Here is a 27,575-nt window from a genome sequence, read left to right as displayed (position 1 = left end):
TACATCTCAGTTAGATGCGTCACTACAGACCCAAGTTCGATTCCAGGCTGTATCACAACCAGCCGTGATTGGGAGTCCCATAGGACAGCGCACAATTGGCCCAGCGTCGTCCAGATTAGGGGTTGGCTGTGGTAGGTCATCAATGTAAATAAGATTTTGTTCTTAACTGACTTGCCTAGTTTAATTAAGGTTATATAAGTCAGATAGCTTGGAATCATTTCAAAAAAGTTTGATTAGATCTCAATGTACATGAGTAGTTATTAAAAATCCAAGCCAATTGTTATTTGCTAGTTCTTTATTCATTTTAATACAAAAGCATACTCACGACCAAAAATAATTAGATTGTTATTTTGTAAAGAGCAACAGACAGGTACCACACAGCCAGGGAAGTAGACTTTAACACTAGAAATGTGCAAAAGAAATTTCATCAGTTCAAGGTAAGAGAGAAAATAGAAGAATGAAACATCAAACTGACAAACCCTCGTTGAGTTAGACAGCCAGCTACACTGAGGTGATAGAGACCATATTTGCACTGTCTTTGCCCCATAGGATCTATTTTTCTCCCCACTAGACGAGAGGGCAGAGACAACCCCGCTCAGTGTCAGTGCATCTATGAAATGTTGATGGTCAGAGCCTTCTATTTTTCTACATAGTAAAGAGATGGCTCGATTGGTGGTTTCTTGTGTGCTACTTAGGTGATTCGATGTGCTATCTCTGGAAAATACACATTTTTGTATCAAATTGGAGAGAACATGAAATGGATGTGTAAATGTACAGAATAGCAGTATCATATGTGCGACATCAGTTAAGTGCTGGGAGACATTTGAAGAGGTTTAAAATGAGATTAATTCAGTAGGGAGTGACAGACCTCCAGTTAATTTTATCAAAGCTGAAGATAATGTATAATTTTGTCAATATTACAATTATTCATTTCCAGAGCATTGAAATTACATATTTCTTCATGTTATGTAAACCCTTTGGTTTGTATGGATGGATATCCTTTATATTCTGAATGTCTCCAAATGTTGAACATCTAAAGAACAGTCAAATCAGTTTCTCATGCAATTACTTGAATGTATCAAGAGGTATATTATGACGCAATTAGAACAGAATTGCAGCTGAACTCCAACAATAATTAGTGCCTTTGTGATTAAATTGAAGTAGCATGATTATGATCCATGAAAAAAAAAAGTGATGTCTCGAGGCAGACAAAAGTATTTTTGATCACTCTAAATAAGTTTCTTCTATCAGAAATGGCCAGAATCTTATAGTCTTTTGTAAAGGTGTCAACAATTTAAATGTTCATCAAGCAATAGTCTGAAAACTATCGTCACAATTCCATCATACTTTTTTTCCTTTCCTCAACGTCCAGTGAATGAGAAGCATATGGAACAGTTAGTTAGTTACACACTAGCATTGAGATATGCTTGTTAACATCGTATGGGACAAAATTATTTCACACGAATAAAGCCTTCTCATTTGTTTCTGAAGTACTCTAGAGCACCACCCCATGGCTACTAAGTGTAATGCAAGACAGGACTGACATTCATAGAGGAAGTTGAACCTGAGAAGGAAATGCAGATACACATATTTCAAAAAGGAAACCAATGATATTCCTTTGAAAAACATGAGCAAAAATTAAAAGAAACCAGAAAAACATTTTAAAACGTTTTGAAAAGCATAAATAGGCACAAATCATACAACATTCTATTGTTCCAGCTTTTTAGGAGCATAATAATCAAGAGATTCATTACTGTAACTGCTCTGTCCCCTCTCTTGGTGACAGCCTTTTACTTACAATGACAGCAGTTTGTGCAGCCACACAAGTGCAGCACTTCAAAAGGATCAGTTCCAGCATAGTTTCTATTGCTTTAATCACATACATTTAGACACCGCAACAATTTTTAGAAAGACATTTGCAAGGGAGGGTCGTACACAAGCGCCCACAAAACACACACCTTGATCAGTCTTCTTTGGTATATTGAAGAAGCCCTTCTCAACCCACTTTTGGTGGTGCTGTATGTGTATGTATTCAGACAGACAGCACTGGAAAGTGCACTCAATACTGACGAGGAAACTTTGTTCATACATCGCCTGCTGTTGCCGAATTACTGTCAACTTGTTGAATGGGTTTACCAAACAATGGAAACAGTTTACTATTTTGAAACAAGGAGTTTCTCATATACGTTTCTCATATACTCACTATATGTTTCTCATACTCACTTCATATGAGCAGATTTACAACATTGCTGGCCAAGAATGTTACATGAGAATGGAAGTTTGCATTAGCCATCCCATGGTTTTACTATGGCTTTGTTTACACGGGCAGCCCAATTCTGATCTTTTTGCCACTAATTGGTCTTTAGACCAAATCAGGCCTTTTGCCAATAATTGGACAAAATATCTGAATTTGTCTTCCTGTGTAAACACAGCCATTGCATATAAAAATAAAACATTTGGAAAGTTGTGGCTTACCCAACCAAGTCATTATACTACGAAGCTGCAAGTGTCAAATTCCTCATGGCCATATCCGATTCCTTCTCTCGGACTACACAAACACAAAGAAACAAAAACATACATGCACATATTCTTTCAAAGTGGAAAAATAGAAGACTGGACACATCTATATAGGTCTACTGCTCAAGCCATAGTTGTACGTTTCATATCTGTATTTCCATCAACATTGATCAAATACCTGTCTAAACCCCATAGACAGATTTATTTATACATCTTTTCCACTCATTTTTCTATAAAAACAGGACATGGCTTAAAGGTAAACAGCGAAATGATGTTGCCACGAGCAACACCGCAGATAATTCAATGAGCGAGGCGTTTGACTTTGCTCCCACAGTATCAGCGCATGTGCATGGGTTCGCTTCAAACTGTTCGAGTGTGGTAGGTACGGGACTAAAACAGTGGGTGAGAGTTTAGCCTTGTGCTTCACTCTAGGTTGTTGCGGAAATTGATCCACTACGCCGTTTACTTTGTGCACCTACATCATATCGCTGACTTTACCTTTAAATTAATGGATAATTGACAGAGCTAAAAATGGCGTCTCCCTCGTTTCCATTTTGCTTTTACAAAAAGATACATTTTTACTAAAAAAAAAGGTGTAACAATCAAAAGATTGATTGGAGAGCATACATGCGTCACCGTCTGTTTTTCTGTGATAGAACCAACAGACACAGCAGCAACTCATGATAAAACCATGAAATACAAATACAATTTTGACTGACCATAGGGTACACTCAAGAGCAAATGGGTGATTGGTGGGGAGGTTTAACAAGACTAAACGCAAGAGAAGGGAGTTTACATTTTGTGGCCCAAAACAGAGAAATCTCTCAATTTTAGTGACTTTAATCTCACCTAGCACACAGTAAAAAAACAAAAAAAAAGAATCCCCTGAGTTCTGGGACAGGGTGTCAGATGTTATTTGAGGCAACATGGGGCCATGATGAAAGCCGTAGTTGGAAGCCGTAGTTGCCTCAGTGGCTTTTTCAGGAGTTTTGGAGGTGTTGGGTAAAAAGTGGTCCTTGGGTAGGCAGAACAGTTGGTTGATGTGGAGTGGGATGAACAGTGGATAAGGCTCTGGTAATACAATGTCATGGTCGTCCTTGGTCGCCTTCTCTCACACACACACACAGCAGCAGATATCAAGTTTACATTCGTTCTGCTTCTTTACCAAAGCTCTTGAGGCTGTAGGCTTTCAGACTGAACATGTTAACATGGATTCTGTATTCTCCTACGCCTGTATATACTAACTCCTGCTCTGTTACTCCTTGAAGTTCCTCTTATAAACTCTATACCTACTGTATACATAGATGTTTCTCTTTGTCTGCCCCTCACCCCTTTTGTTTTCATTGTCGATTTTTAGACAGCTCAGTTCTCGGGTCCACATGCTCATTCAAGAAGATAGCAGTTGTATCACGTCCTCTCCCTTGCAGAAAGTAATGTGGTGTGGAGGGTTTGACGTTAATCAACGTTAACGTCCATGGGTATTTTGTCCTCCAGCTCTAGTGGACCGTCCACAGTGAGATCCTCCACGCTCTTCCCTGACTCCTGAAGCTGCTGCCGCCGCTGAACCTCCGCCTTCAGGTTCTCCAAGTCCTTTTGGCTGCAGAGTGAATGGGTTAGGATACCACAAGGGTTAATGTTGAGCGCTGACACATTTACATTTTTAAGAGATGGAATTCCACAGGGGTCAGTACTGGGTCCTGACAGGTTTCTATTTTCAAAGCAAACTGTAAAAAATAAGGTGCTACTTCACTTTACCTGAGGGGTATAAAGATGATGCCGTTGATGATATTGAGCTGCTCTAGAACACTGGCCATACTGGGAGCTGTGAACTGGAAAAAGTGGTGGAACCCAACAAAATTACACACTGTACTATGAATCTAACACCCACAATACATTTGAAAGCATAATCTACAGACGCAAGTATGCTATCATCTGGGGACAATACAAGGCCCTTTCATTTTGTCTTACAGATAAAAACCCATATGAAAATATAGCTAGGCCCTAAGCCACGTACCTTGAGTGGCATGATGCTGGCGTTGGAGCCGTTCTTGTAGATCTCGTTCATGGTTCTCTGCAGAGCCACAGCCTGCTGTGTGAGGTACTTCAGATACTCTGAGCTCTCTTTAGTCTTCTCGTGGGCCTCTCCCACCTGAGAGGGGATAGAGGGGAAGAAAGTGAGAAAGAGACCTTAAACTATTATCAGTTGTTGGTAATCTAGCACATATTCTTATTTCAGCAAATGTTCTTAAGCCACTTCCGATGAGAGGACGTGTAGAGCGTTGTGTACTGTAGCTGTAACCTGGTTTTTGTAGATGGTGTAGCCCTCCTTTTCCTGCTGGAGCGCAGAGCGGAACTCTGCCTTGCTCTCGTAAACCCTCGCAACCAGATGATGACTGCAGAAGAGCATTGGATTTGTATTAAATCAACTGAAGATAATACAAATTAGAGTATAGAACAGCAAATCAGTTATAATACCAAAATTTATGTTCAGTCACTCAATAAATGACTCTTCCTAGTAGTTAGTTACCTGAGGGCTACTTTGAGGGAGCGGGGTCCATGGTATTTGGAGTTGATGGCCAAGGCGTTCTCCAGGAACCTCAGAGACAGGTCGTACTCCATTACTCCATGCAGCACCAGGCCAATGTTACTCTACAGGAGGAGACCCGGGACAACAGGGAGAACAGGTGTAAGGAGAACTGATTTAATAAAGGTCACAAACACACCTCAAAGGGTTACACAAAAATGGTAGATAACTTCAGAGTTAACATTGTGACAAACACCCACAGGATGGTTTCAGTCAAAATAAAATAAATTAAATACTGTGGTCCACTCACATCTAGAAGCGCCATTTCGGGGTGGTCCTCCCCACACACCATAAGCATGAGGTAGCGAGCACGGTACAGCAGCTTCAGAGCAGTGGACAGCTGACCGTTGGCAAAGCAGTACAGAGCCAAGTGCATCTGGGGAGAGAAAGCAACCAGAGGCATTTAGAAACAGTAAACACAACCTGTCTTCAAAAAAAAAAAAATACATTTTCCTGGATACGTACATATTCCTGGATAGTGTTGGGGTGCTCGACGCCCAGTACCCTCTCACTCATCAAGACAGCCTTCTGTTGGTTACTGAGAGCCTGTAGACAGAAGACCAGTCAGGACTGCGTCATTGGAATTGCTGTGGCCATTTGTTGTCATGCGTGAGAGGAATATCAAAATGTGTTTATAATGTCGAGAGCAGCACACCTCATGGTGGTCTCCCATGATGTAGTTGAGGCGAGCCAGCAGACGCAGGCAGGCACAGATCTCTACGTGCATGGCCCCGTACACGTTGTTGAACAGGTTCAGAGCCTCGTTGATCAACTCACAGCCCTCCTTCAGGTAACCTGCACACAGAGACCTTGTTGACAAGTCAGGCTTCCACAATCGTTGTACAGCGCAACAGAAAGTAATGTGAATGGGTTCAGAGAGGACACTGAATGTAAGTTGCATGACACTGAATGTATCTGCATGGTTTGTATGGGGAGGAAGGAAACATTTCTCAACTTTCCTGTGTGTGTGTGTGTGTTGCATGTGTGAGTAGAGTTTAATTTACAGATCTGTCTCTAGCCCTAGGAGGAACCATGCTGACCCCGCCTAGCAGGACTGGTACCCACCTCACCACGCTGGACCTGTAGCAGGTGTGTGTGCACATGCATGTGAGTTGCATTATAAGTGTAAGTAGTGCTGTATGCTGATTGAGGTCTAGTAGCCTCATGCTAGCCTCACCTTGCTGGACCTTGGCCTGTCCACTCTGGAAGAAGTGGAAGGCATCGGAGGCCTTGGGGTTGACGTGCTTCACCACAGGGAAGATGTTAAGGATGTCCTCCTCTGTGAAGGCAGGCTTGTGGCGACTGTCAAAGTTATACTCCTTTATCAGGATCTAGAAACGCAGGGAGGTAGAAGACACAGGAAGAGTGTTAGAAGGGAGAGGGTTAAAAACGTGACATCCTTAAAATACATTTTGAATTACAATTTGAACCCTGGCCCCTACTCCCTAGGCATTTCTGTAGATCTGAAGGTATTGGACAGATGTATACAATATGTTGAACATTGCACCTAGTCTAAATAAGTTGATGGCAGTTACCTGGATGCCAGCTTTGATGGAGATTTCTCTGAGCAGGGTGATCTTCTGAAGGCCGTATTTCTCCACTACCTGGTCGGCATTCTCGCTGTAGAAAGATGCATGTTTTTAGGAAAACATACACCAACTTTAACCCAAGCACACTCACCCAGTGCAGGCTGAAGAGGTAGCTTGTTAGCATAATGTGCTAACGTCAAGCCTACTATTGTGCCAAAATCAATCCTAATTCTCACCCACCAGTGCAGGGTGAAGTGGTAGTAGCTCTGGGCCTCAGAGACGATGTTCTTCCACAGCTCGCTGGGTGTCAGGCTGGCCCACGCAGTGTTGTCCCCTCCCCCCGGGACGCGGTTACGGCGCTTACGGTTCTTGCGGCGCGACACGAGCTCGTCGGCAGGCAAGTGTGCCACGGCATCAAAAGAGGACAGGAAGCAGTTGAGGAAGTGGCTGACAGCGGCGGAGAGGGCCGACAACTCAACACCCTGGGAGACGGAGTACATAGTCTATTGTTCTCATATTTAATCAATTTCAAAGGGAGACAAATACATTCTATGATAAGCAAGTAGGGGTGACAATTCCGTGGTGCAAAATAGCAAAGATCTGTGTGATCATAATTCTACATCATATTCTACAACAATCATTGCTCGAAAAATAGCGCTCACCTGGAGGTATGTCTTGAAGATATGTTTCGCACATCTGGTGATTAACTCGCTGATACCTATTCTCTACAGAACACATACAAAACAATTTAATAAAAAGGAAACAAGCTGAATGCAGATTATTATCCTGCACTCTGTTCTGCAATGTCTGCAGTAGAAACAACAGAACAGTATAGAAGGTTAGCATTATTAGCATCATGTTATCATTGCCCTTCATTATAATTCTCCTCAGTCAGTCTTCAAGATCGAATGGAGGTCAGGATTACATAGAAGTGCTCCAGCTGTGCCTTGGCTGGGGTCTGGTCCACGAACGCCAGTACGTTGCCTAGGTAACGCACGTTGATGCCCCTCTGGTGCAGCGCCTCAGTCAGCGTGGCTCCATCCATGGGCAGAGCACTGTGGTCCAGACAGTCTTTTACCTGGAGTGAAAAAAGTTAAAAGTTAAATAAAAATAAATTTCCACATACAATGTAAGAAATTAAAAATTACCACACCCCCACAACAAAATACAAATAACCAAAACAAACACACCAACCCACTCACCCACAAATAGCTAGACAAACAAAGGCTAGTGATAGTGATGTAAGCAAATAAACTCAGCAAAAAAAAGAAACGTCCCTTTTTCAGGACTCGGTCTTTCAAAGATAAAAATCCAAATAATTTCAATTTCACAGATCATCATTGTAAAGGGTTTAAACACTGTTTCCCATGCTTGTTCAATGAACCATGAACAATTAATGAACATGCACCTGTGTAACAGTCATTAAGACACAAACAGCTGTCATGACGTTGGCCTGGGGTTGGGTTTATGACAGTCATAAATACCTCTTTCCCCCTTTTTCCTCTCTCTACCCTACTGATGTTACATTTGCAAACCCCTTGGTTAACAGAGATTCCGGGAACATCAGAAGGTGGGGGGAAATTAACTATATTCTGGTAAGCCGACCAATTGAACATAATGTGGTGGTACTTAATGAATATGATGTCAGTTCGGTTGTCACCGGAGACATTCTCATCAATGATAAGATGACAAACTCTACAGTGGAAGTCTACACATCAGAGTTATCGGATTCACATGGAATTGTTGTTCAATTTAAAATGTTTGAATATGAAATTATTCGTGATGGGATGAAATGTGATTTGAGCTTCTAAAATGTGAGAATTGGGTTTTCATAAGATTGAGCAAAGCCCTATCAGTGGCCTGCCCCTGTGAAGGGACATGGGCTATAAAACTTTTCAAATACACCCTCCTCTCCCTTCCTATTAAAGCCCTTGACGACAATATAACCTCCTGTTCCGAGGACGTGAGGACGACGGTCCGATGTCAGAATGGTTCAGATAATAACTACAGAACGAAGCCAACATCAGTGTGAGCTTTGGTTGCGAATGGTATGAACTTTGAACTCTTATTCACTACAGAAGTGATACCTCCTAGCCGTTGAGTTAGCAACAGCCGCTGCAAACGAGGGTTAGGAAGGAACAGACAGAGTATCCCGTCTATCGCACAACGACGTTACTACAACGTATCCAATCGACAACCTTCAAAGGACAAAGGACTCGGTTGGTCAACACGGCCTTCCATCTACCACCAACCTACTGAAGCGCAGCTCAGAGTAAATATTTATTGCATTTTCCTTTTCCAAATGGGCGGTAATTTAGAATGAATAAGATACTGTATTTACGATAGCACAGCTTCGCCCTTTGTTCCTCAGTCTTCTCGCTCTTTCACTCAAACCCAGCCCCTTTTCTTTTGTGTAACCAGCTGTCATATCTGTTCCGCCCGCTAGGGACGTTTTCCTTTATGACGTAATTAAGTTATGATTTAAATGTGTAATTCTGTGTAATTAGTTAGGTATTTAGTAAATAAATAATTAAACCCAATTGTATGGCTGACTATGTTGTAATATAGTGAAGGTAATGACTGCTTGTGCTTGGTATGATGTTGCTGCCCTGAAACTTACCAGAGACGGAATCTGACAGGACACCATGAAGGCTCCAGCATCCTTCAACAGCTGCTTCTGTTTCTGAATGTCATCCGCACTGTCCTCAGGGAAACGCACTCCTGTGGGAGAGACATCAGAATTCTTTGGGGGGAGGGGGTGCAATAGTCTTTTATTACGCTCTAGTTTCATGAATGTGAAAATAAGGTCATTCCTGTGAAGTGCTTTGGAGGTAACAGCAATTGATACCAAAAAATTATCAACAATTGGTACTGTTCAGCAGAGCCAGCTGCCACAGCAAACTTCTCCTAAAAGCGCTACATTTCCCATCATCCACCACCATAAAGTGACAGTTCCTACCTGGAGAGAAGATGTCTGGGTTGAAGCGGATGTCGAAGGAGGTGTTGCTGATGGAACCCACGGCCTTGCAGGCGTTGAGGACCACCTCTCGGCTTTTAGGGTCTTGATGGAAACAGGTCAGGGTGGGGTTAGAGAGATCAGGGGAGGAAGAGAGAGAAGTTGAATGAATATCAATATAACAAGTTACCTGGGCAACAAATCAAAATTATATGGTGTAAGTTCCCCAAAAATCACTATCATCTTTCCTCAAATTGACTCTGAGTCACAAACCCTTTGATTAATTGTCACACTAGCCAATGAGAAATCAAAACGGAGAGATCTGTGGTTATTGGATTGCTATATCCCACACTGCAAGTGATTTTACTGGGGTCCATGCTCACTTAGGAGGCTAAGAACTAGACAGGGACAAATATCCAGGTGGAGAGATGCAACTAAGACACCAGCATTAAGCCCTTTTAGACACCTCTTCATGAAGATGGCAACATACAGAACCACACACACACTTCTAAATGCATGTCTTAGTGAAATTAAAAGAGCCCTCTTCTTTAAATGCATTTTCCCACCGACTGGGTTTCCCCAGCCTCTCTCTACCCAGCAACGGTTTGGACGTACCGATGCCGGATCCGTCTTCCGCGGCTAAAGACTCAGCCAGCTCTTTGGCCTGGGCTAAGCCAGGGATAATATCCTCAGCCTTACCCTCCAGAGGGCTCTCGCACTCCCCGTTCTGAATTGCTGTGGCAAAGGGCACCAACGACCCATTGGTGGTCACCGTGGGAACCACATTATCCTCTATAGGGGTTGCCTGGGAGGCATTAGTGGTTGTTGTAGCTGAACTGTCTGTTTCTGTCATTGGCTCTGTCTTGGGGGCTGCTTCTGTGGTGGTGGCTTCTGTTGCTGCTGGCTGAGGGGCATCAGAGGTGGAGGTGGTCTCCGTATGGACTGCGTCTGAGTTGGCGTCAGTGAGGGTTTCTGTGGAAGTTTCTGAGGACTCGGCCGAGGCATCGGGGGTCTCTGTGGAGGGCAGGGCTGGAACGGCTGCCCCGGGGCTGCTATTCTCTGTCAGGGTGGCTAGCTTGCTTTCCTTGTTGGCTTTCTGCTGCATAAGCTGAAGCGCTGCCATCTTCATGAAGAGGAGGTATCTGAGGAGTAGAGTACAGAATCTTTATTATCCCTGAGGGGGTAGGACATAGTCAGTTACGTGAGCATTCAAATCTGCACAGACCCAATCATACACTAAAAATATCATCTGATGACCATCTTGAGGGATGTAACCAGTACCCTATCTAAAGCACACAAACCACCAAGGAAGCCCATAGCTAATCACTACAACACAGGTATGTAAATGTGAAAGGTAGAGTCTCCATGCTATTCCCACAGCACACACACACAATTAAAACACCTCCCTAAAGCGCTCTACGGTACCTGTGCTCAACGAAGGCCTCGATGAGCTCCTGACGGAGGCAGGCCAGACGGTGGCGGTGCTGGCGTGGGAAACCCTCTCTCACACTCTCAGGGGAAAGCTCCTCCCCTTCCACAGGCAGGAAGTTCAGGTCGGGGGGGAAGGTCCTCAGAAGGTCCAAGATGTAGTGGCGTCCATCGTTGCCGATTATGCCCTTACACTCAACAGAGGAACACAGCTCCATGGACTCATCCTTCTCATTCAGTACATTGTGTCTCTGGACCTGGGGGTGGGAGAGTCAGTCATTATGACAGAGAGAATGTGATAACCACAGTATGGCAGGTTTGTGGCATGGCAGTGATAAACGTTGAATGTCTGTAGGCCGGTGCAGTGACAGAAAAACAGTTCAACAAAAGATATTGAAGTTTGCTTACTTTGTAGTGACAAATAAAGTCAATCCCAAACAATTAGCAGACTTAAAAATAAAGCATGAAACTGGCATTATCCTCATGATATCTTCACCTTGAGTGGTCGACTGGTCCTCTCCAGAAGCTCCAGGTACTTCCCGTGAGACACCACTGTCTTCCCAAAGTCGATAGACCCGTAGATAACGCTCTGCTCCTGCTCTCTCTCCAGAATACCAGGGATGATCGACTGGGCCGTGACACGGTAACCACGATAATCCACCACCACTGTCCCCAAGGTGTACAGCCCCTCCACGTCTACGGCCCCGTAAGCCCGGACACCGTTGAGGTCGTTGGTGGGAGCAGCGTGCGCGGCAGCGTCCCCGCCCAGCTCGCGGTAGTGGTCACGGACGTCAAAGCCCAGGGAGAAGAAGATGTTGTTCCAGATGAACATCTGCATACGCGTCTCCTCGCCAGGATTGATGGCCATCACGTTGCCGTCAATCACCGCCATGGAACCGCGAGTGGCAGCAGCCGCAAAGTCACTGTGGACCTGGAGCGAGGAGGGTTAGAGAGTGAACGTGTAAGGATGTAGAGGATGGAAAGCAGCGTAATAGTTTGCACCCTACAAGATATAGACGGAAACAGAGAAACGGAGCTGAAAGGAGGGTGTTTCAAGGAGGAGAATTGATGACCAAAGCTCACTAGCAAAAGCAAATAAGAGGGCCAGAGTGCAGGAGACAGAAGACGGGAAAGAAGTTTAGCTTCAACTACTGCTGTAGGCTGGCTCACCTTGAAGATGGCCCTCTCTCTCAGCAGGCGATCAGGCAGGTTCTTCCGGGCCAGCTCTCTGGTCGTCTGCAGCTCCTCATTCCAGTCTCGTGTCTGAATAAATAACAGAGACGCAATGTTACACGAAACCAAAACAGAGTATTATAGGTGTGTGTGTGTACCTGTCCAGATATGTGTTCCTCGTAGCCCAGACGGGAAGTGTGTGTACCTGTCCAGGTATGTGTTCCTCGTAGCCCAGACGGGAAGTGTAAGCGTCCTCAGCTCTGACACAGTCCATGGTGTGGTCCACCTGGGGGGCAGTCCAACTGTACACCTGGAAGGGTGTGGCTATCCTCTCAAACGGATGCCGCTGAACCCTGCAGCCAATCAGAAACCAAATTAGCCAGTGGGAGTATTCCTCAGAAGTAATTACCAGAATTATCAAGAAAAACAACCATGGCTGTCTAATATTGTTAGCTCTGAAAAAATATATATACACTACCGTTTAAAAGTTTTGGGTCAAATAGAAATGTCTTTGTTTTCCATGAAAACATACATGAAATGAGTTGCAAAATGAATAGAAAGTATAGTCAAGACGTTGACAAGGTTATAAATAATGATTTTTAATTGAAATAATAGCTGTGTTCTTCAATTTGCAGCAATTACAGCCTTGCACACCTTTGTCCTTCTAGTTGTTAATTTGTTGAGGTAATCTGAAGAGATTTCACCCCATGCTTCCTGAAGCACCTCCCACAAGTTGGATTGGCTTGATGGGCACTTCTTACGTACCCCTACGGTCAAGCTGCTCCCACAACAGCTCAATAGGGTTGAGATCTGGTGACTGTGCTGGCCACTCCATTATAGAGAGAGAATACCAGCTGACTGCCTCTTCCCTAAATAGTTATTGCATAGTTTGGAGCTGTGCTTTGTGTCATTGTCGTGTTGTAGGAGGAAATTTGCTCCAATAAAGCACCGTCCACCAAAGCCCCCCCAGGCCATCACATTGCCTCCACCATGACAGATGGCGTCAAGCACTCCTCCAGCATCTTTTCATTTTTTCTGCGTCTCACAAATGTTCTTCTTTGTGATCTGAGCACCTCAAACTTAGATTTGTCTGTCCATAACACTTTTTCCCCCAATCTTCCTCTGTCCAGTGTCTGTTCTTTTGCCCATCTTACTATTTTATTGACCAGTCAGATGGCTTTTTCTTTGCAACTCTGCCTTGAAGGCCAGCATCCTGGAGTCACCTATTCACTCTTCACTGTTGAGACTGGTGTTTTGCAGGTACCATTTATTGAAGCTGTCAGTTGAGGACTTGTGAGGCGTCTGTTTCTCAAACTAGACACTAATGTACTCTCCTCTTGCAGTTGTGCACCGGGGCCTCCCACTCCTCTTTCTATTCTGGTTAGCGCCAGTTTGCCCTGTTCTGTGAAGGGAGTAATACGAGATCTTCAGTTTCTTGGAAATTTCTCAGATGGAATAGCCTTCATTTCTCAGAACAAGAATAGACTGACAAGTTTCAGAAGAAAGTTATTTGTTTCTGGCCCTTTTGAGCTTGTAATCGAACCCACAAATGCTGATGCCCCAGATACTCAACTAGTCTAAAGGTCAGTTTTATTGCTTCTTTAATTAGCACTACAGTTTTCAGCTGTGTTAACATAATCACAAAAGGGTTTTCTAATGATCAATTAGCCTTTTAACATTATAAACTTGGATTAGCTAACACAATGTGCCATTGGTACACAGGAGATGGTTGCTGATAATGTAGATATTCCATTAAAAAATCTGCCATTCCCAGCTACAATAGTAATTTACAACATTAACAATGTCTACACTGTATTTCTGATCAATTTTATGTTATTACATTTTTTTGCTTTTCTTTCAAAAACAAGGACATTTCTAAGTGACCCCAAACCTTTGAACGGTAGTGTAAAATTCTGATAAGCATACAATTATTAGTAATTATGTTTTCCCCCCCATTACACAGAACTAATAAAAAGCACAGTGCATTGTAGATAGTGTAGACTACTTACCTTTTCTTCTGCAGGGCAGTGAAGTTCTTCTTGAAGGCAGGGCTTATCTGGCTCAGCAGCTCAACCAACGAGTGGCTGAGGAAGCTGGGGTTAGCTGGCTTGGGGTTGAAGGTGTAGGTGGTCGACCTGGAACACAACGGTCATCGCTCATTATGGTCAACTTTCGCCCTTAGATAGTAAACTTTTTCACACCATCTAGCCAAACCTAACCATGCTGGCTCTGATAGTTTCCTTTCAAACTTTCCAGTACAGTTCCAGCAGCTGGTGGATGCGTAATCATCCCAACACAATACATACAGCTTGGCTTGGTTCAGTAGCATGAAAACAGTATGCGGTAATTCTAATGAGAGAAAGGGAAAGCCAGACTCACTGGTTGAGGTAGAAGCCACGTGTAGAGGCGGTGATACTGATGTGTCTCTCCTCAACAGTCACCATATACAGGTACATGAGATCACCATGCATTTTCCTGTTGCCAGGAGGGGGGTTCCAGCCACTCATAGTCAGGACCTTCAGGCACTGCATGGGCTACAGAGAGAGGCGGAATCAGATATGGACATTGGAATGTGACTTATGACTTGTGGATACTGGAAAAGGGCCATAGACTGATTACTTCATCTGCACTTTATGGTGGTAAGGATATAATACGACCCAGCCAGCTGATGTATGCTGGTTTCAGTCACTTAACTAATCTTACCCTTGATTTTTCAACCATGTTTACTAATTCTAGAAATAGTGTACTAGTGCCAGGCTTGAGTAAGTCTGGCAAATCACTGTCAGCTATAACATTTTAAAAATGGCTCATACAAGCAGATCAAAAGGTTGGAGTGCAAACCAGTAACTACAAATGGACAAACTCCTTGAAGAATGTGACTTTTTTAACTGTCAGACAATGTCAGAGATAAACATGAATCTATGTAAATGAAAAGGCATTAGAATGATCATGATTAGCTTGCTGACAACACCAGGTGTGTGGGTTTTGATTCCTGCATGGGCCACAAATATGAAATATGTGTCACTACAAACTGTATGTCGCTTTGGATAAAAGTGTTTGCTAAAATCACCATAATTACCGTCATTATTACCTTCCAGTCCTTGTTCTGTGGCTGGAGAGGCAGCAGGGGGCGTTCTTTACTGCCAGGCAGGATGTGTTCTGGAGGAGTACAGTCTATCTGTTCCAGCTCACTGCCCTTCTTCTTCCGCTTACCACTGTCTACAGAGGAGACGATAAGGTCACAGGTCAGACTAACGCATCTTGACCAAATATGTTTTATAGCCTGCTGCCGAGGACACATACAGTGGGGGAAAAAAGTATTTAGTCAGTCATCAATTGTGCAAGTTCTCCCACTTAAAAAGATGAGGCCTGTAATTTTCACCATAGGTACACTTCAACTATGACAGACAAAATGAGAAAGAAAATCACATTGTAGGATTTTTAATGAATTTATTTGCAAGGTCATTTTTCTGTAAGTCTTCACAAGGTTCACACACTGTTGCTGGTATTTTGGCCCATTCCTCCATGCAGATCTCCTCTAGAGCAGTGAAGTTTTGGGGCTGTTGCTGGGCAACACGGACTTTCAACTCCCTCCAAAGATTTTCTATGGGGTTGAGATCTGGAGACTGGCTAGGCCACTCCAGGACCTTGAAATGCTTCTTACGAAGCCACTCCTTCGTTGCCCGGGCGGTGTGTTTGGGATCATTGTCGTGCTGAAAGACCCAGCCACGTTTCATCTTCAATGCCCTTGCTGATGGAAGGACGTTTTCACTCAAAATCTCACGATACATGGCCCCATTCATTCTTTCCTTTGCACGGATCAGTCGTCCTGGTCCCTTTGCAGAAAAACAGCCCCAAAGCATGATGTTTCCACCCCCATGCTTCACAGTAGGTATGGTGTTCTTTGGATGCAACTCAGCATTCTTTGTCCTCCAAACACAACGAGTTGAGTTTTTTCTGACCATATGGCATTCTCCCAATCTTCTTCTGGATCATCCAAATGCTCTCTAGCAAACTTCAAACGAGCCTGGACATGTACTGGCTTAAGCAGGGGGACACGTCTGGCACTGCAGGATTTGAGTCCCTGGCGGCGTAGTGTGTTACTGATGGTAGGCTTTGTTACTTTGGTCCCAGCTCTCTGCAGGTCATTCACTAGGTCCCCCCGTGTGGTTCTGGGATTTTTGCTCACCGTTCTTGTGATCATTTTGACCCCACGGGGTGAGGTCTTGCGTGGAGCCCCAGATCAAGGGAGATTATCAGTGGTCTTGTATGTCTTCCATTTCCTAATAATTGCTCCCACAGTTGATTTCTTCAAATCAAGCTGCTTACCTATTGCAGATTCAGTCTTCCCAGCCTGGTGCAGGTCTACAATTTTGTTTCTGGTGTCCTTTGACACTTCTTTGGTCTTGGCCATAGTGGAGTGTGACTGTTTGAGGTTGTGGACAGGTGTCTTTTATACTGATAACAAGTTCAAACAGGTGCCATTAATACAGGTAACGAGTGGAGGACAGAGGAACCTCTTAAAGAAGAAGTTACAGGTCTGTGAGAGCCAGAGATCTTGCTTGTTTGTAGGTGACCAAATACTTATTTTCCACCATAATTTGCAAATAAATTCATTTAAAATCCTACAATGTGATTTTCTGGATTTTCTTTTCTCATTTTGTCTGTCATAGTTGAAGTGTACCTATGATGAAAATTACAGGCCTCTTCTTTTTAAGTGGGAGAACTTGCACAATTGGTGGCTGACTAAATACTTTTTTGCCCCACTGTACATACACATTAATATGTAGTACAAAGGTGGCTGGATACCTCAGAATACTGACTGAAATATCACACCCCAATTCTCACTGACAGACCCACCCAAACACACACGCAAATAAACAAATGGGTACGCAAACACACACACCTCCCAGGTCCCCGTCAGTGAAGACGCTGAGGAAGGAGAGGGAGTTGCAGTCCACGCCGTTGTAGGCATCAGACGGGTCCAGGCCTTTCAGCAGGTCTCTGATGTGACGCACGTGGATACGGGCCTCGCGCACTGTGTAGGGCTCTGGAGAGAGACAGAGAGGATAGCCATTTCATTATTATTGAGGCAATCTAGGGACAGTCTTCAGCAGGCCTGGTCAACTCCAGTCCTCGGGGGCCTGATTGGTGTCACACTTTTGCCTCAGCTAACACACCTGACTCCAATTATCAACTAATCATGATCTTCAGTTAAAAATGCAATTAGTTTAAATCAGGTGTGTTTGCTAAGGATGGGGGGAAAGTGTGACACCAACCAGGCCCCCGAGGACTGGAGTTGCCCACGCCTGGTCTACAGTCGAGGAAACACTCTAGGAAGGGAACTAGGAGTAGATCTTACACCTAAACAATCCTTAGGCTTTAAGATCAATAAAGTCTAGGACTAGGGGTTGACTTTAGAACATACCAAAAACACCAAGTCCTACCTTCCACTACTTTGAGCAGGGAGCCCTCCTGCAGGCCCTCGATGGATTTCAGCTCAGCAAAGTTATCCAGCACGTTGCTGTCCAGCTGCAGGGAGAAACAGGTACGATGGCAGGTGTCCTCACGGTCCATCAACACCTGGTGAATCTCCTGCACCATCTCCTGGGGTGAAACCTGCGGGAGCGGGCGGAATTAACATCTTATAGCAATAGAGACTGACAGTGTATGGTTGTACAGCTGGTCACAATTTGGTCCCTACTTGTACACCTTGTCCCTAACCCTTCAATGTTTGCAGATCTGAAGCCTCTGGATAGGTATAAACAGTGTGCTGGTGGAGCTTCCACTATATTGCTTACACCTTACAGATCTGTAGACGTCAAAGGATTAGGCGGGTCAAGGGGTAGTGAGCAAATTGGGACCGGCAGTTGGGCTGTCTAAGTATGTACTGTACCTGGAGGTCAAAAGGCTCCGTCCCGGGTGCCTGGATCTTCACAGTGAAACCTGTATCCTGAATCACAATCACTTCCTGTTCATTAGAATCCTCCCCACCGTCTGTGTCACCAGCCCCATCCTGCTTGGACTCCTCCTCCGAAGGATTGTGGGCCCCACCCCCATTCATCACCACTGTGTCTACACTGTGCCCTGTGATTGAACAGAAGGAGAGACGTTCAACATAGCTTGTTATCTGATTGGACAGATGGGTAGAGAAGGCGTTGCCATGGCAGAGTGACACATATCTAAATTAATAAGGATAATAAGACTACAGTTAGCAAACAAAGTAGTGCATGTTGCCAGATTAGATTACTCCGGAAGGGCATTGTCTACAGTGCCAAGTTGGCGACTTATAGGATCCAAGGAGAACAATAGGATCCAATTAGCACAGAAAACAAGATCTCCAGCTTTGTGGGGCAGAGGTATACAGGTTACCATGGTCTGCTTCTCTCAACCATCACTCAGATTATTGTACAGAACACAAAAGCTAGTGGTTTGCCTGGTGCCTTTGGCCTTCTCCACATAGGGCACCAGACTACCAAGGTCCACAACAAGGAACTTTACTATAAAGTGTGAAAGGAAAATAGAGCCAACCACACAACTCCTCCCCTCATCCTTGTGTATGTATCCATCTACTCTCCATCTCAACCTCCTTAGGGGCCTCACTGGCACAAGGCCTTGTAACTGTGGAAAACGCCTCTAGCTGTAGCAGTGGTGTTTCCTATTTACCACAGCTTTATTTTTATATTTAACTAGGCAAGTCAGTTAATAACAAATTCTTATTTACAACGACGGCCTACCAAAAGACCTCCTGCGGGGACGGGGGCTGGGATTAAAAATAAAAAGTTAAAATATAGGACAAAAAACACATCACGACAAGAGAGAACGCAACACTACATAAAGAGTGACCTAAGACAACAACATAGCAAGGCAGCAACACAACATGGTAGCAACACCACATGGCAGCAGGACAACATGGTACAAACATTATTGGGCACAGACAACAGCAAAGGGCAAGAAGGTGCTGTTAAACATTTTTTTCTATCATAAAAAAAGTAGCCAAAATAATATTGTCAAACTCATTTGAATGGTGTGGGTTGGGTTGCCAAGAGGAAAGGCTACATACATAAATATCAGCTAGTGGGGCCTGTGGAAGGGCTGTTCTCTCTCCCAGACAACTGCAACCAGCGCGCCCTTGTTCAACGTCAAGGGTAACGCAGTGTCAGGGATAACATGTAGAGGGGGTGGTTGGGGGAGGGTAAACAGCTGGCATGGCGGTAGGGGGAAATCTACAGTAAAAGAGAGAGCAGGCAAGATAAATTTTGAAAAAAAAATAGAGAGGGGGATAGAAATAGAGAGGGGGATAGAAATAGAGGGGGGAGGGAATGAGGGAGCGAGAAAGAAAGAGACTTGTCATGCTCTGAAAACCAAACACAACAGCCTTGGCCAATAACTGGTCAACGCTACGAGAGAAGACAGACTTCTAAAAAAGAGCAAGGAGAAAAGACTTGAACATACAATAGGAGCCAAGGGATAATGTTTCTGTAGGTCAGAAGGGAGGTGAAGGAAGGGATCAACTGTTTTTTAGGAACAGGTTCAGTGACCTGTGTCTCCAGTGACTGCTCCTCCTGCCTTGTTGTAGAAGCAGACAGATTTGATAAGGTTACATCAGTTACTCCGTCTCTCCCCTTGGGTGTCCTACTTCGGCCCTGATCCAAGTCACTCTTCATCACTCCATTCATTCTTCCATCAATGGCCCAGCTATTGCATTTTCTTAGAGTGGTCACAAACACACAGTGGGAATACTTTCGGTCATACACGGCCCTCCGCTTTATTCAAGATTCAGTTTTTAGCTCAGCTTGACTGTTTTTGTAACTTGTAATTTAATGAAAATGTAAACCGTTTTAGTTTCTCAATTAAAATTGAGAAGGTAGTGGAAATGCCTGCAAATAATAGTGTATATGAATGCTGGCTGCCAATGATATCCAATCTGCACTGAGAAGGCAAGAGTACAAAAGAGCCAGTACCAAGAGTACGAAGTGCTATACAGCATTATGAAAGCTGAAGCAATCATGTAGCCTAATAATTGCAAAACAGACCCACTTGGCCCTACAGCAGCAGAACAGAGCACGAGGGGGTGAGGTGATAGGGAATAGGGTCCAATATTACACAACCTTCTGCATAACTCAACTTTTAGCCAAACTAAACTTGTTGAGGTTGAGCCTTCATGTCACTGTGTGTAGTGTAGACAGGAGAGATTCATGTTGTTGGTCACAATTCACATATGAAGAGGGCAGCAACAAATTACCATTATCACTACAACCTTTTGCCAAAGAGCCAAACCCTTCAGAGCTGCAGTCTATTAGGGAATGAAGATATGGAAGGAAGGGAAATCAAAATCTGCAAACTGCCATACTGGCATTATTCTGCAGAAGACCTCCAGTCTGACCAGCATTCAGTTAAACCAGTTGGACAAAAACACAGAGTTAGGTCCCTGATAGCATGGGAAGGAAGACGAAGGAGATGAATCAGGCAAATAATAGAAAGGAGCTCCAAGAGATCAACATATAATAGAAAGGAGCTCCAAGAGATCAACATATAATAGAAAGGAGCTCCAAGAGATCAACATATAATAGAAAGGAGCTACAAGAGATCAACAATAATTTAATAATTTCCTCGAGGTGTGAATGTCTTGATCACTACTAACATTCTTGTTCAATCAAAATTGCGAAAGACCACCACTAGGCCAACTAATCCAGAGATTAAACCACTAGTCTCCAAACTGCCCCGTCTGCTGCCCCGTCTGCTGTCATATCTCTGATCAAGGTTTACCACAGACTGACCGTGTTTCTTGCTTCGACTAAAGATGAATTAATTCACCATCCACTTGACATGGCGGGCCTACAGACCATGGGCTCAGGGCAACAAGAAATCGAACAGAGAACATTGGGGGGGGGAACACAGAGCAAGGGCTTTATTTGTATTTATTTTTTTACAAAGCCCAACATAGATAGATTTATTACACCACAAGATGGCAAACCTTATTTTGATACATTGATAGAGATCAGGGAGGGAAAGCTTTCCTGAAGAGTCATGCATACATCTTAGCAGGGAGTTCTCATAACCAGTCAAATTGCTCCTCTGTCTGAAGCATGTTGATGTGTTTTAGAATGGGTTGTTTTATATGACCTCAGACCTGAGGGGTGTACTACAAAGCAGGATCAAAGATTTAGCCAGCTAACCTTCCTAAATATTCTGATATAACTTTATATTTTTGAGAAAGATCATCTTGAAACGGGCATGGTCAACAACAACAATATTTCATGAACAAGCAAATCAGTCATTTTGGGTTGCTTATCAAAGTTAGCTGGCTAACTCATTTGATCCTGCTTTGTAGTATACCTCTCTGTGTTGTGATTACGAAGGCCTGAGGTTAGTAAAACTTTACAAGAGATGACATGGGGCTAGAAGGGAGGGTGTGGAGAGTCTGGGCAGTGACAAGAAGACTATAAAGACCACCTCTTGACACTTGAGGAGCATTTAAGCCTCTTTGGTTACAATCACTAACATACCCCCTCAACCCCCATCAGTCTGCCATGTGCTGTCTGCCACAATACTGTAAGTACTGCAGGATACACAGCTCAGTGTCTTGGTAGTTAGCCAACAGGCTCTAAATTAGGCCTGATGCATTTATCCAGTCCAGCAGGCTTCTATTAAATGAGAGGTGAGTTGCATTAGAAAGCTGATCAGGGAGGTGATAGTATCTTGAAGTGTTGATAAGAATAGGAAGTGGTTTAGGGGTAAATGATGATTTTGTTGGTAATGATCATTTTTTACCTATGGAGTTGTGAATGAATCTTGTCAATAGCTGACAGACGTTGCCAACAGACAAAAGCTCTATGATGAACAAACACTTTGTCCATCAACATGAACTTATATTCACTTGAAGAAAGCATGATAGCCGATGTGCTGCACATACAAGGCTCTAGTCTAGGTGTAGGCTAGCCAATTAAAAAGATGCTTCATCGTCCAACAAATACTGATTGGTACATAAGTGTTGTTTAGGTCTCAAAATAATTATCTGCATTAACAAATGCAAATAATTGATTAAACACAACATACCTACAAATAGCTGGAATAAAGAGTTGTAATTCTGATACAAATTATATGTTAATACACATGTCAGTCATTGGCTGGGACAAAATGAGTCCCTACGATCAATGAAAATCTCTACAGACGCAAGTACAGTGGTCGCTCAATAATTGTGACAATGATGAGACCTATCCAAGTTAGACCTATCTAAGTTTGACAACTGAACTAACTATAGTGTGTGTAAAGTTATAGTCGTGCCAACACATGCATGCAACTCAAGGTCCTGTCAAATGTGACACTGAAAGCTGTGGCATTGTCGTGAAAGCTGCCTACGGTTGTGTAATTTCAACAGTGGCCATACATTCACCAAACCTATACCAGTAGTACGTCATGTGACTGTCTCGACTAGAGGTCGACCAATTCATCTGAATGGTCGATTAATTAGGGCCGATTTCAAGTTTTCATAACAATCGAAAATAGGTATTTTTAAACACCTTTATTTAACTAGGCAAGTCAGTTAAGAACACATACTTATTTTCAATGACAGCCTAGGAACGGTGGGTTAACTGCCTCGTTCAGGGGCAGAACAACAGATTTTCACCTTGTCAGCTCGTGGGATTCAAACTTGCAACCTTACAGTTGGGGGCGGCAGGGTAGCCTAGTGGTTAGAGCGTTGGACTAGTAACCGGAAGGTTGCAAGTTCAAACCCCCAAGCTGACAAGGTACAATTCTGTCGTTCTGCCCCTGAACAGGCAGTTAACCCACTGTTCCTAAGCCGTCATTGAAAATAAGAATTTGTTCTTAACTGACTTGCCTAGTTAAATAAAAGGTTCAATAAAAAAAAAACTAGTCCAACGCTCTCACCACCATTGTACTCCACGAGGAGCCTGCCTGTTACACGAATGCAGTAGAAGCCAAGGTAAGTTGCTAGCTAGCATTAAACTTATCTTATAAAAAAAAACAATCAATCATAATCACTAGTTAACTACACATAGTTGATATAGTTGATATAGTTGATATATGCGTTGCATATAATTGATGCGGTGCGTATCGTTGCTCCATAACCATAAACATCAATGCCTTTCTTAAAATCAATACACCTGCATATTTAGCTAAAAGAAATCCAGGTTAGCAGGCAATATTAACCAGGTGAAATTGTGTCACTTCTCTTGCGTTCATTGCAAGCAGAGTCAATGTATATGCAACAGTTTGGGCCGCCTAATGTGCCAGAATTGTACGTAATTATGACATAACATTGAAGGTTGTGCAATGTAACAGGAATATTTAGACTAACGGATACCACCCCTTAGATAAAATATGGAACGGTTGCGTATTTCACTGAAAGAATAAACGTCTTGTTTTCGAGATGATAGTTTCCGGATTCGACCATATTAATGACCGAAGGCTCAAATTTCTGTGTGTTATTATGTTATAATGTCTATGATTTGATAGAGCAGTCTGAGCGGTGGTAGGCAGCAGCAGGCTCGTAAGCATTCATTCAAACAGCACTTTCGTGCGTTTTGCCAGCAGCTCTTCGTTGTGCGTCAAGCATTGCGCTGTTTATGACTTCAAGCCTATCAACTCCCGAGATTAGGTTTGTGTAACCGATGTGAAATGGCTAGCTAGTTAGCGGGGCGCGCTCTAATAGTGTTTCAAACGTCACTTGCTCTGAGACTTGGAGTAGTTGTTCCCCTTACTCTGCATGGGTAACGCTCCTTCGAGGGAGGCTGTTGTTGTTGTGTTCCTGGTTCGAGCCCAGGGAGGAGCGAGGAGAGGGACAGAAGCTATACTGGCAATACTAAAGTGCCTATAAGAACATCCAATAGTCAAAGGTTAATGAAATACAAATGGTATAGAGAGAAATAGTTCTATAATAACTACAAAAACTTCTTACCTGGGAATATTGAAGACTCATGTTAAAAGGAACCACCAGCTTTCATATGTTATCATGTTCTGAGCAAGGAACTTAAACATTAGCTTTCTTACATGGCAAATATTGCACTTCTACTTTCTTCTCTAACACTTTGTTTTTGCAATATTTAAACCAAATTGAACATGTTTCATTATTTATTTGAGGCTAAATTGATTTTATTGATGTATTATATTAAGTTAAAATAAGTGTTCATTCAGTATTGTTGTAATTGTCATTATTACAAATACATGTTTCATTATTTATTTGAGGCTAAATTTATTTTATTGATGTATTATATTAAGTTAAAATAAGTGTTCATTCAGTATTGTTGTAATTGTCATTATTACAAATACATGTTTCATTATTTATTTGAGGCTAAATTTATTTTATTGATGTATTAAGTTAAAATAATTGTTCATTCAGTATTGTTGTAATTGTCATTATTACAAATACATGTATCGGCATTTTTTGGTCCTCCAATAATCGGTATCGGCGTTGAAAAATCATAATCGGTCGACCTCTAGTCTCGACCATCAATACTTTAAATGATGCGATCGGTGGCGAACAACGATTATCGGTTTGTTTAAACGACACTTACCGGCTATATGACTCAGAATGTCTCAAGTACAACCTTCTCTCACCGTGCATGCGCCATTACTATTCTCAAAGGGCCAGCTTCCGCTTCCCGGTCGAGGAACAGCTAACCTCTGGTTCTGAACGGGAGGGAGGCCGGGGAGGTATCACGCCAACTAACGGAGACATTGGTGATCTGGTCACTTCGATATTACTAGGTCACAACAATAGCATGCATTTGATGGACAATGTGAAACAAATACGTTTCTATTAATAGAAAACGGCGTGTGAAATTACTTCACATCGATTAGAACCCCTCTGTTCTCTTAATGTGCAGTTCCACTGAAGGTGACCTTCAGTCCATTCTTTCTTTCAGGCAGGTACATAGCAGCTGTGGTCCCATGTGCGTCAGGTGCTCGCACGACACTGTTAAGATACTGGATACACTTACGACTATTTCTAGAATCACATTTATATCAACCATTTTTCTACAACAAGCCAGCATCGCCGCTGGCTGCGTTGCTACTAGCTAGCCAAGCCTGGCTAGTTAACTATTTCTAAGCTAGCTAACTTTAACTAGCTACATCAAGTCAGCCACACAACAAGGGTTGTGTCTTTGTTTGACATACAGCTAATGAGCTAACTTGCTAGCCGAACAGCTCACCTGTCAACAATGCTCTCATTATCTAAATACTTAAGTTATTTGATTGTTAGCCAAACCCTCGTGATATAGCCAGAGCTAACCACTTAGCGACATGCTAACGTTAGTTTAGCCAACACAACTAACGGTAGCTAGTTCAACAGCTCAAACAAGCCTAAAATGGCTGGTGTAGCTAGCTGTCATCGTTTAATTGAGAATTGACTCATCTTGGTTATAGAAAACTGTTTTGAATGCTGAGGCCCATTGCTGCATTTCCAGCTAGTTAGCAGACTAATCAACTCAGTGACAGATGAGATGACTAAGTTACATCTGTGCAGTTAGCTTGCTAACATTACTATGTGCACACTTTCATAACTTACAACCGATGCCGTTGCTAGGCTAGTTAACGTTAGTTACCCAGCATTCCGATACCGCTTTAACATTTCGCAGGATAGTCTATCAAACTTGATAAATACGTAACGTTAGCTAGTTGCTTACCACAAGGGTCCTTGTGTGGTGCCTTGGAAGTCTCTTTGCGGTCTGGCGTCTCTCCTACAAGATCAACTGTGTTAACATTACAGTTGGGTACTGACGCCGGGATGTCATCAGTCTTGCTCACCATTATTTGGCAGCTAGTTAGTCAAAGGTGGCAACAAAAATCCGTTGTTCAAAATTGCTATGTGAATCTGTTAAATGCTCCTTATTTAGCTAATGGGCTAGCCAGCTACACGCAGAGGGTACGATCTTACAAAAACAAGTCTACAGAGGAAGGACAGTCAACGCTGAACATGGCAATCACACGTGGTTTCTCCTCCTCCTGACCTCTTTGCGTTCTTTCCCACCACCCCAAAACACAGATAGAAGAATGAGACAGATATTTCACTGGATGTATAAATGTGAAGCATCCGGTTTGCGTTTTTACTCACTACCAAATATGGTAGTGAGAGGAAGCCTACTGGTGGGCAATGGGAGAAGAGGTGAAGAGATGGATTTTGGCCCACATTTTGCAAATTTTCTCATCAATTAAACATTGGATCTCAATACAGTTTTCTGTTCCCAAAACTAGAATATGCTATGAACAGTATGGACTATGTTTTGTAAACTTTATCCTTTGCAAAAGTTGTAAACAAATACTTTTTAGAAGGAGTGCAAAGGTAAATTGAGTTATTGCACACGCACACACAGAGTAGTTGTTCCCTAACGGAAATATACAGATGTATACTAGAATGCTTGGCTCTGCCCACCTCCTTTCTTGTTCTGTGGTCTATCTTGGTATAATTATAAAAAATATTTGGCCAAAACGTCTGGCTACGGGAAGCGCAGTGTGCCAAATAACTTCTTTAACTTTTTTTATGAACAGTTGTATCTAGGATCACAAAATTATAACTTGTGAATTTATTTTGGACATGTAATTTGTGCCCATATGGCATACTGGTATTACGAAATGTAGAATGTTTGTATAACATCATTCTTTGGTTATTATGGCTATAGGGGTGTGAAAAACTTCTGCACTCAATATCAAAGCTGATGAACCAGGGATATAGGACTGAATAGGTTGACCTTTACCCATATTGGCCTACACTTCCGATTATGTTGTTGTTGATGTTTATAAATTGGGTGGTTCGAGCCATGAATGCTGATTGGCTGACAGCCATGGTATAACAGACAGTATACCATGGGTTTGACAAACATTTTTACTGCTCTAATTACGTTGGTAACCAGTTTATAATAGCAATAAAGCACCTCAGGGTTTGTGATATATGGCCAATATACCACGGCTAAGGGCTGTGTCCAGGCACTCCGCATTGCGTCGTGCATAAGTACAGCCCTTAGCCTTGGAATATACTGGCCATATACCACACCACCTCGACCTTATTGGTTCAATATAAACATGTATGTATACTGAACACAAATATAAACGCAACATGCAACAATTTCAAAGATTTTGCTGAGTTACAGTTCATATAAGGAAATCAGTCAATTGAAATAACTTCAATAGGACCTAATCATTAGGCCCGATTTCACATGACTGGGCAGGGGCGAAGCCACTGGGGAGCCCAGCCAATCAGAATTAGTTTTTCCCCACAAAAGGCCTTTATTAGAGACAGAAATATTCCTTTTTGTGATCTTTTATTTCAGCTCATGAAACATGGGACCAGAAATAAAACACTCATATATCTTTATTCGATATATGAGTGTCTATTAGAAGTATTTAACCCCCTGAGTCAATACAT

At 43.0% G+C, this 27,575-nt stretch overlaps 1 protein-coding gene across 8 annotated transcripts; it reads right to left on the bottom strand.

Moving 5' to 3' along the window:
- Nucleotides 1-280: 280 nt before the first annotated feature.
- LOC110503870 (clustered mitochondria protein homolog) lies at nucleotides 281-26,268 on the bottom strand. Of its 8 annotated transcripts, none has more exons than XM_021582434.3 (27): nucleotides 25,840-26,268; nucleotides 18,084-18,274; nucleotides 17,635-17,806; nucleotides 17,094-17,237; nucleotides 15,267-15,406; nucleotides 14,567-14,721; nucleotides 14,197-14,322; nucleotides 12,393-12,540; nucleotides 12,185-12,277; nucleotides 11,511-11,945; nucleotides 11,012-11,271; nucleotides 10,202-10,728; nucleotides 9,590-9,691; nucleotides 9,251-9,351; nucleotides 7,556-7,708; nucleotides 7,293-7,355; nucleotides 6,871-7,112; nucleotides 6,637-6,721; nucleotides 6,279-6,432; nucleotides 5,757-5,896; nucleotides 5,567-5,647; nucleotides 5,352-5,477; nucleotides 5,045-5,166; nucleotides 4,817-4,910; nucleotides 4,532-4,666; nucleotides 4,273-4,346; nucleotides 281-4,114 (listed from the first exon to the last, which is right to left on the bottom strand). In XM_021582434.3, the coding sequence occupies exons 1-27, from the start codon at nucleotides 25,961-25,963 to the stop codon at nucleotides 3,973-3,975; spliced, it is 4,329 nt and encodes a 1,442-aa protein (XP_021438109.1). In that variant the 5' UTR covers nucleotides 25,964-26,268; the 3' UTR covers nucleotides 281-3,972. The 8 variants fall into 8 exon arrangements, with proteins under 8 accessions (XP_021438109.1, XP_021438111.1, XP_021438110.1 ...); XM_021582436.3 differs by having other exon boundaries at nucleotides 10,286-10,728; nucleotides 25,840-26,213; XM_021582435.3 differs by having other exon boundaries at nucleotides 15,279-15,406; nucleotides 25,840-26,208.
- Nucleotides 26,269-27,575: the final 1,307 nt, after the last annotated feature.

This window comes from Oncorhynchus mykiss, chromosome 24 (genome assembly GCF_057628025.1).
Source record: "Oncorhynchus mykiss isolate SJ-2025 chromosome 24, ASM5762802v1, whole genome shotgun sequence".
Taxonomy (NCBI): domain Eukaryota; kingdom Metazoa; phylum Chordata; class Actinopteri; order Salmoniformes; family Salmonidae; genus Oncorhynchus; species Oncorhynchus mykiss.
The sequence above is the reverse complement of the archived record's forward strand: the minus strand, read 5'-3'. Positions and strand labels throughout refer to the sequence as shown.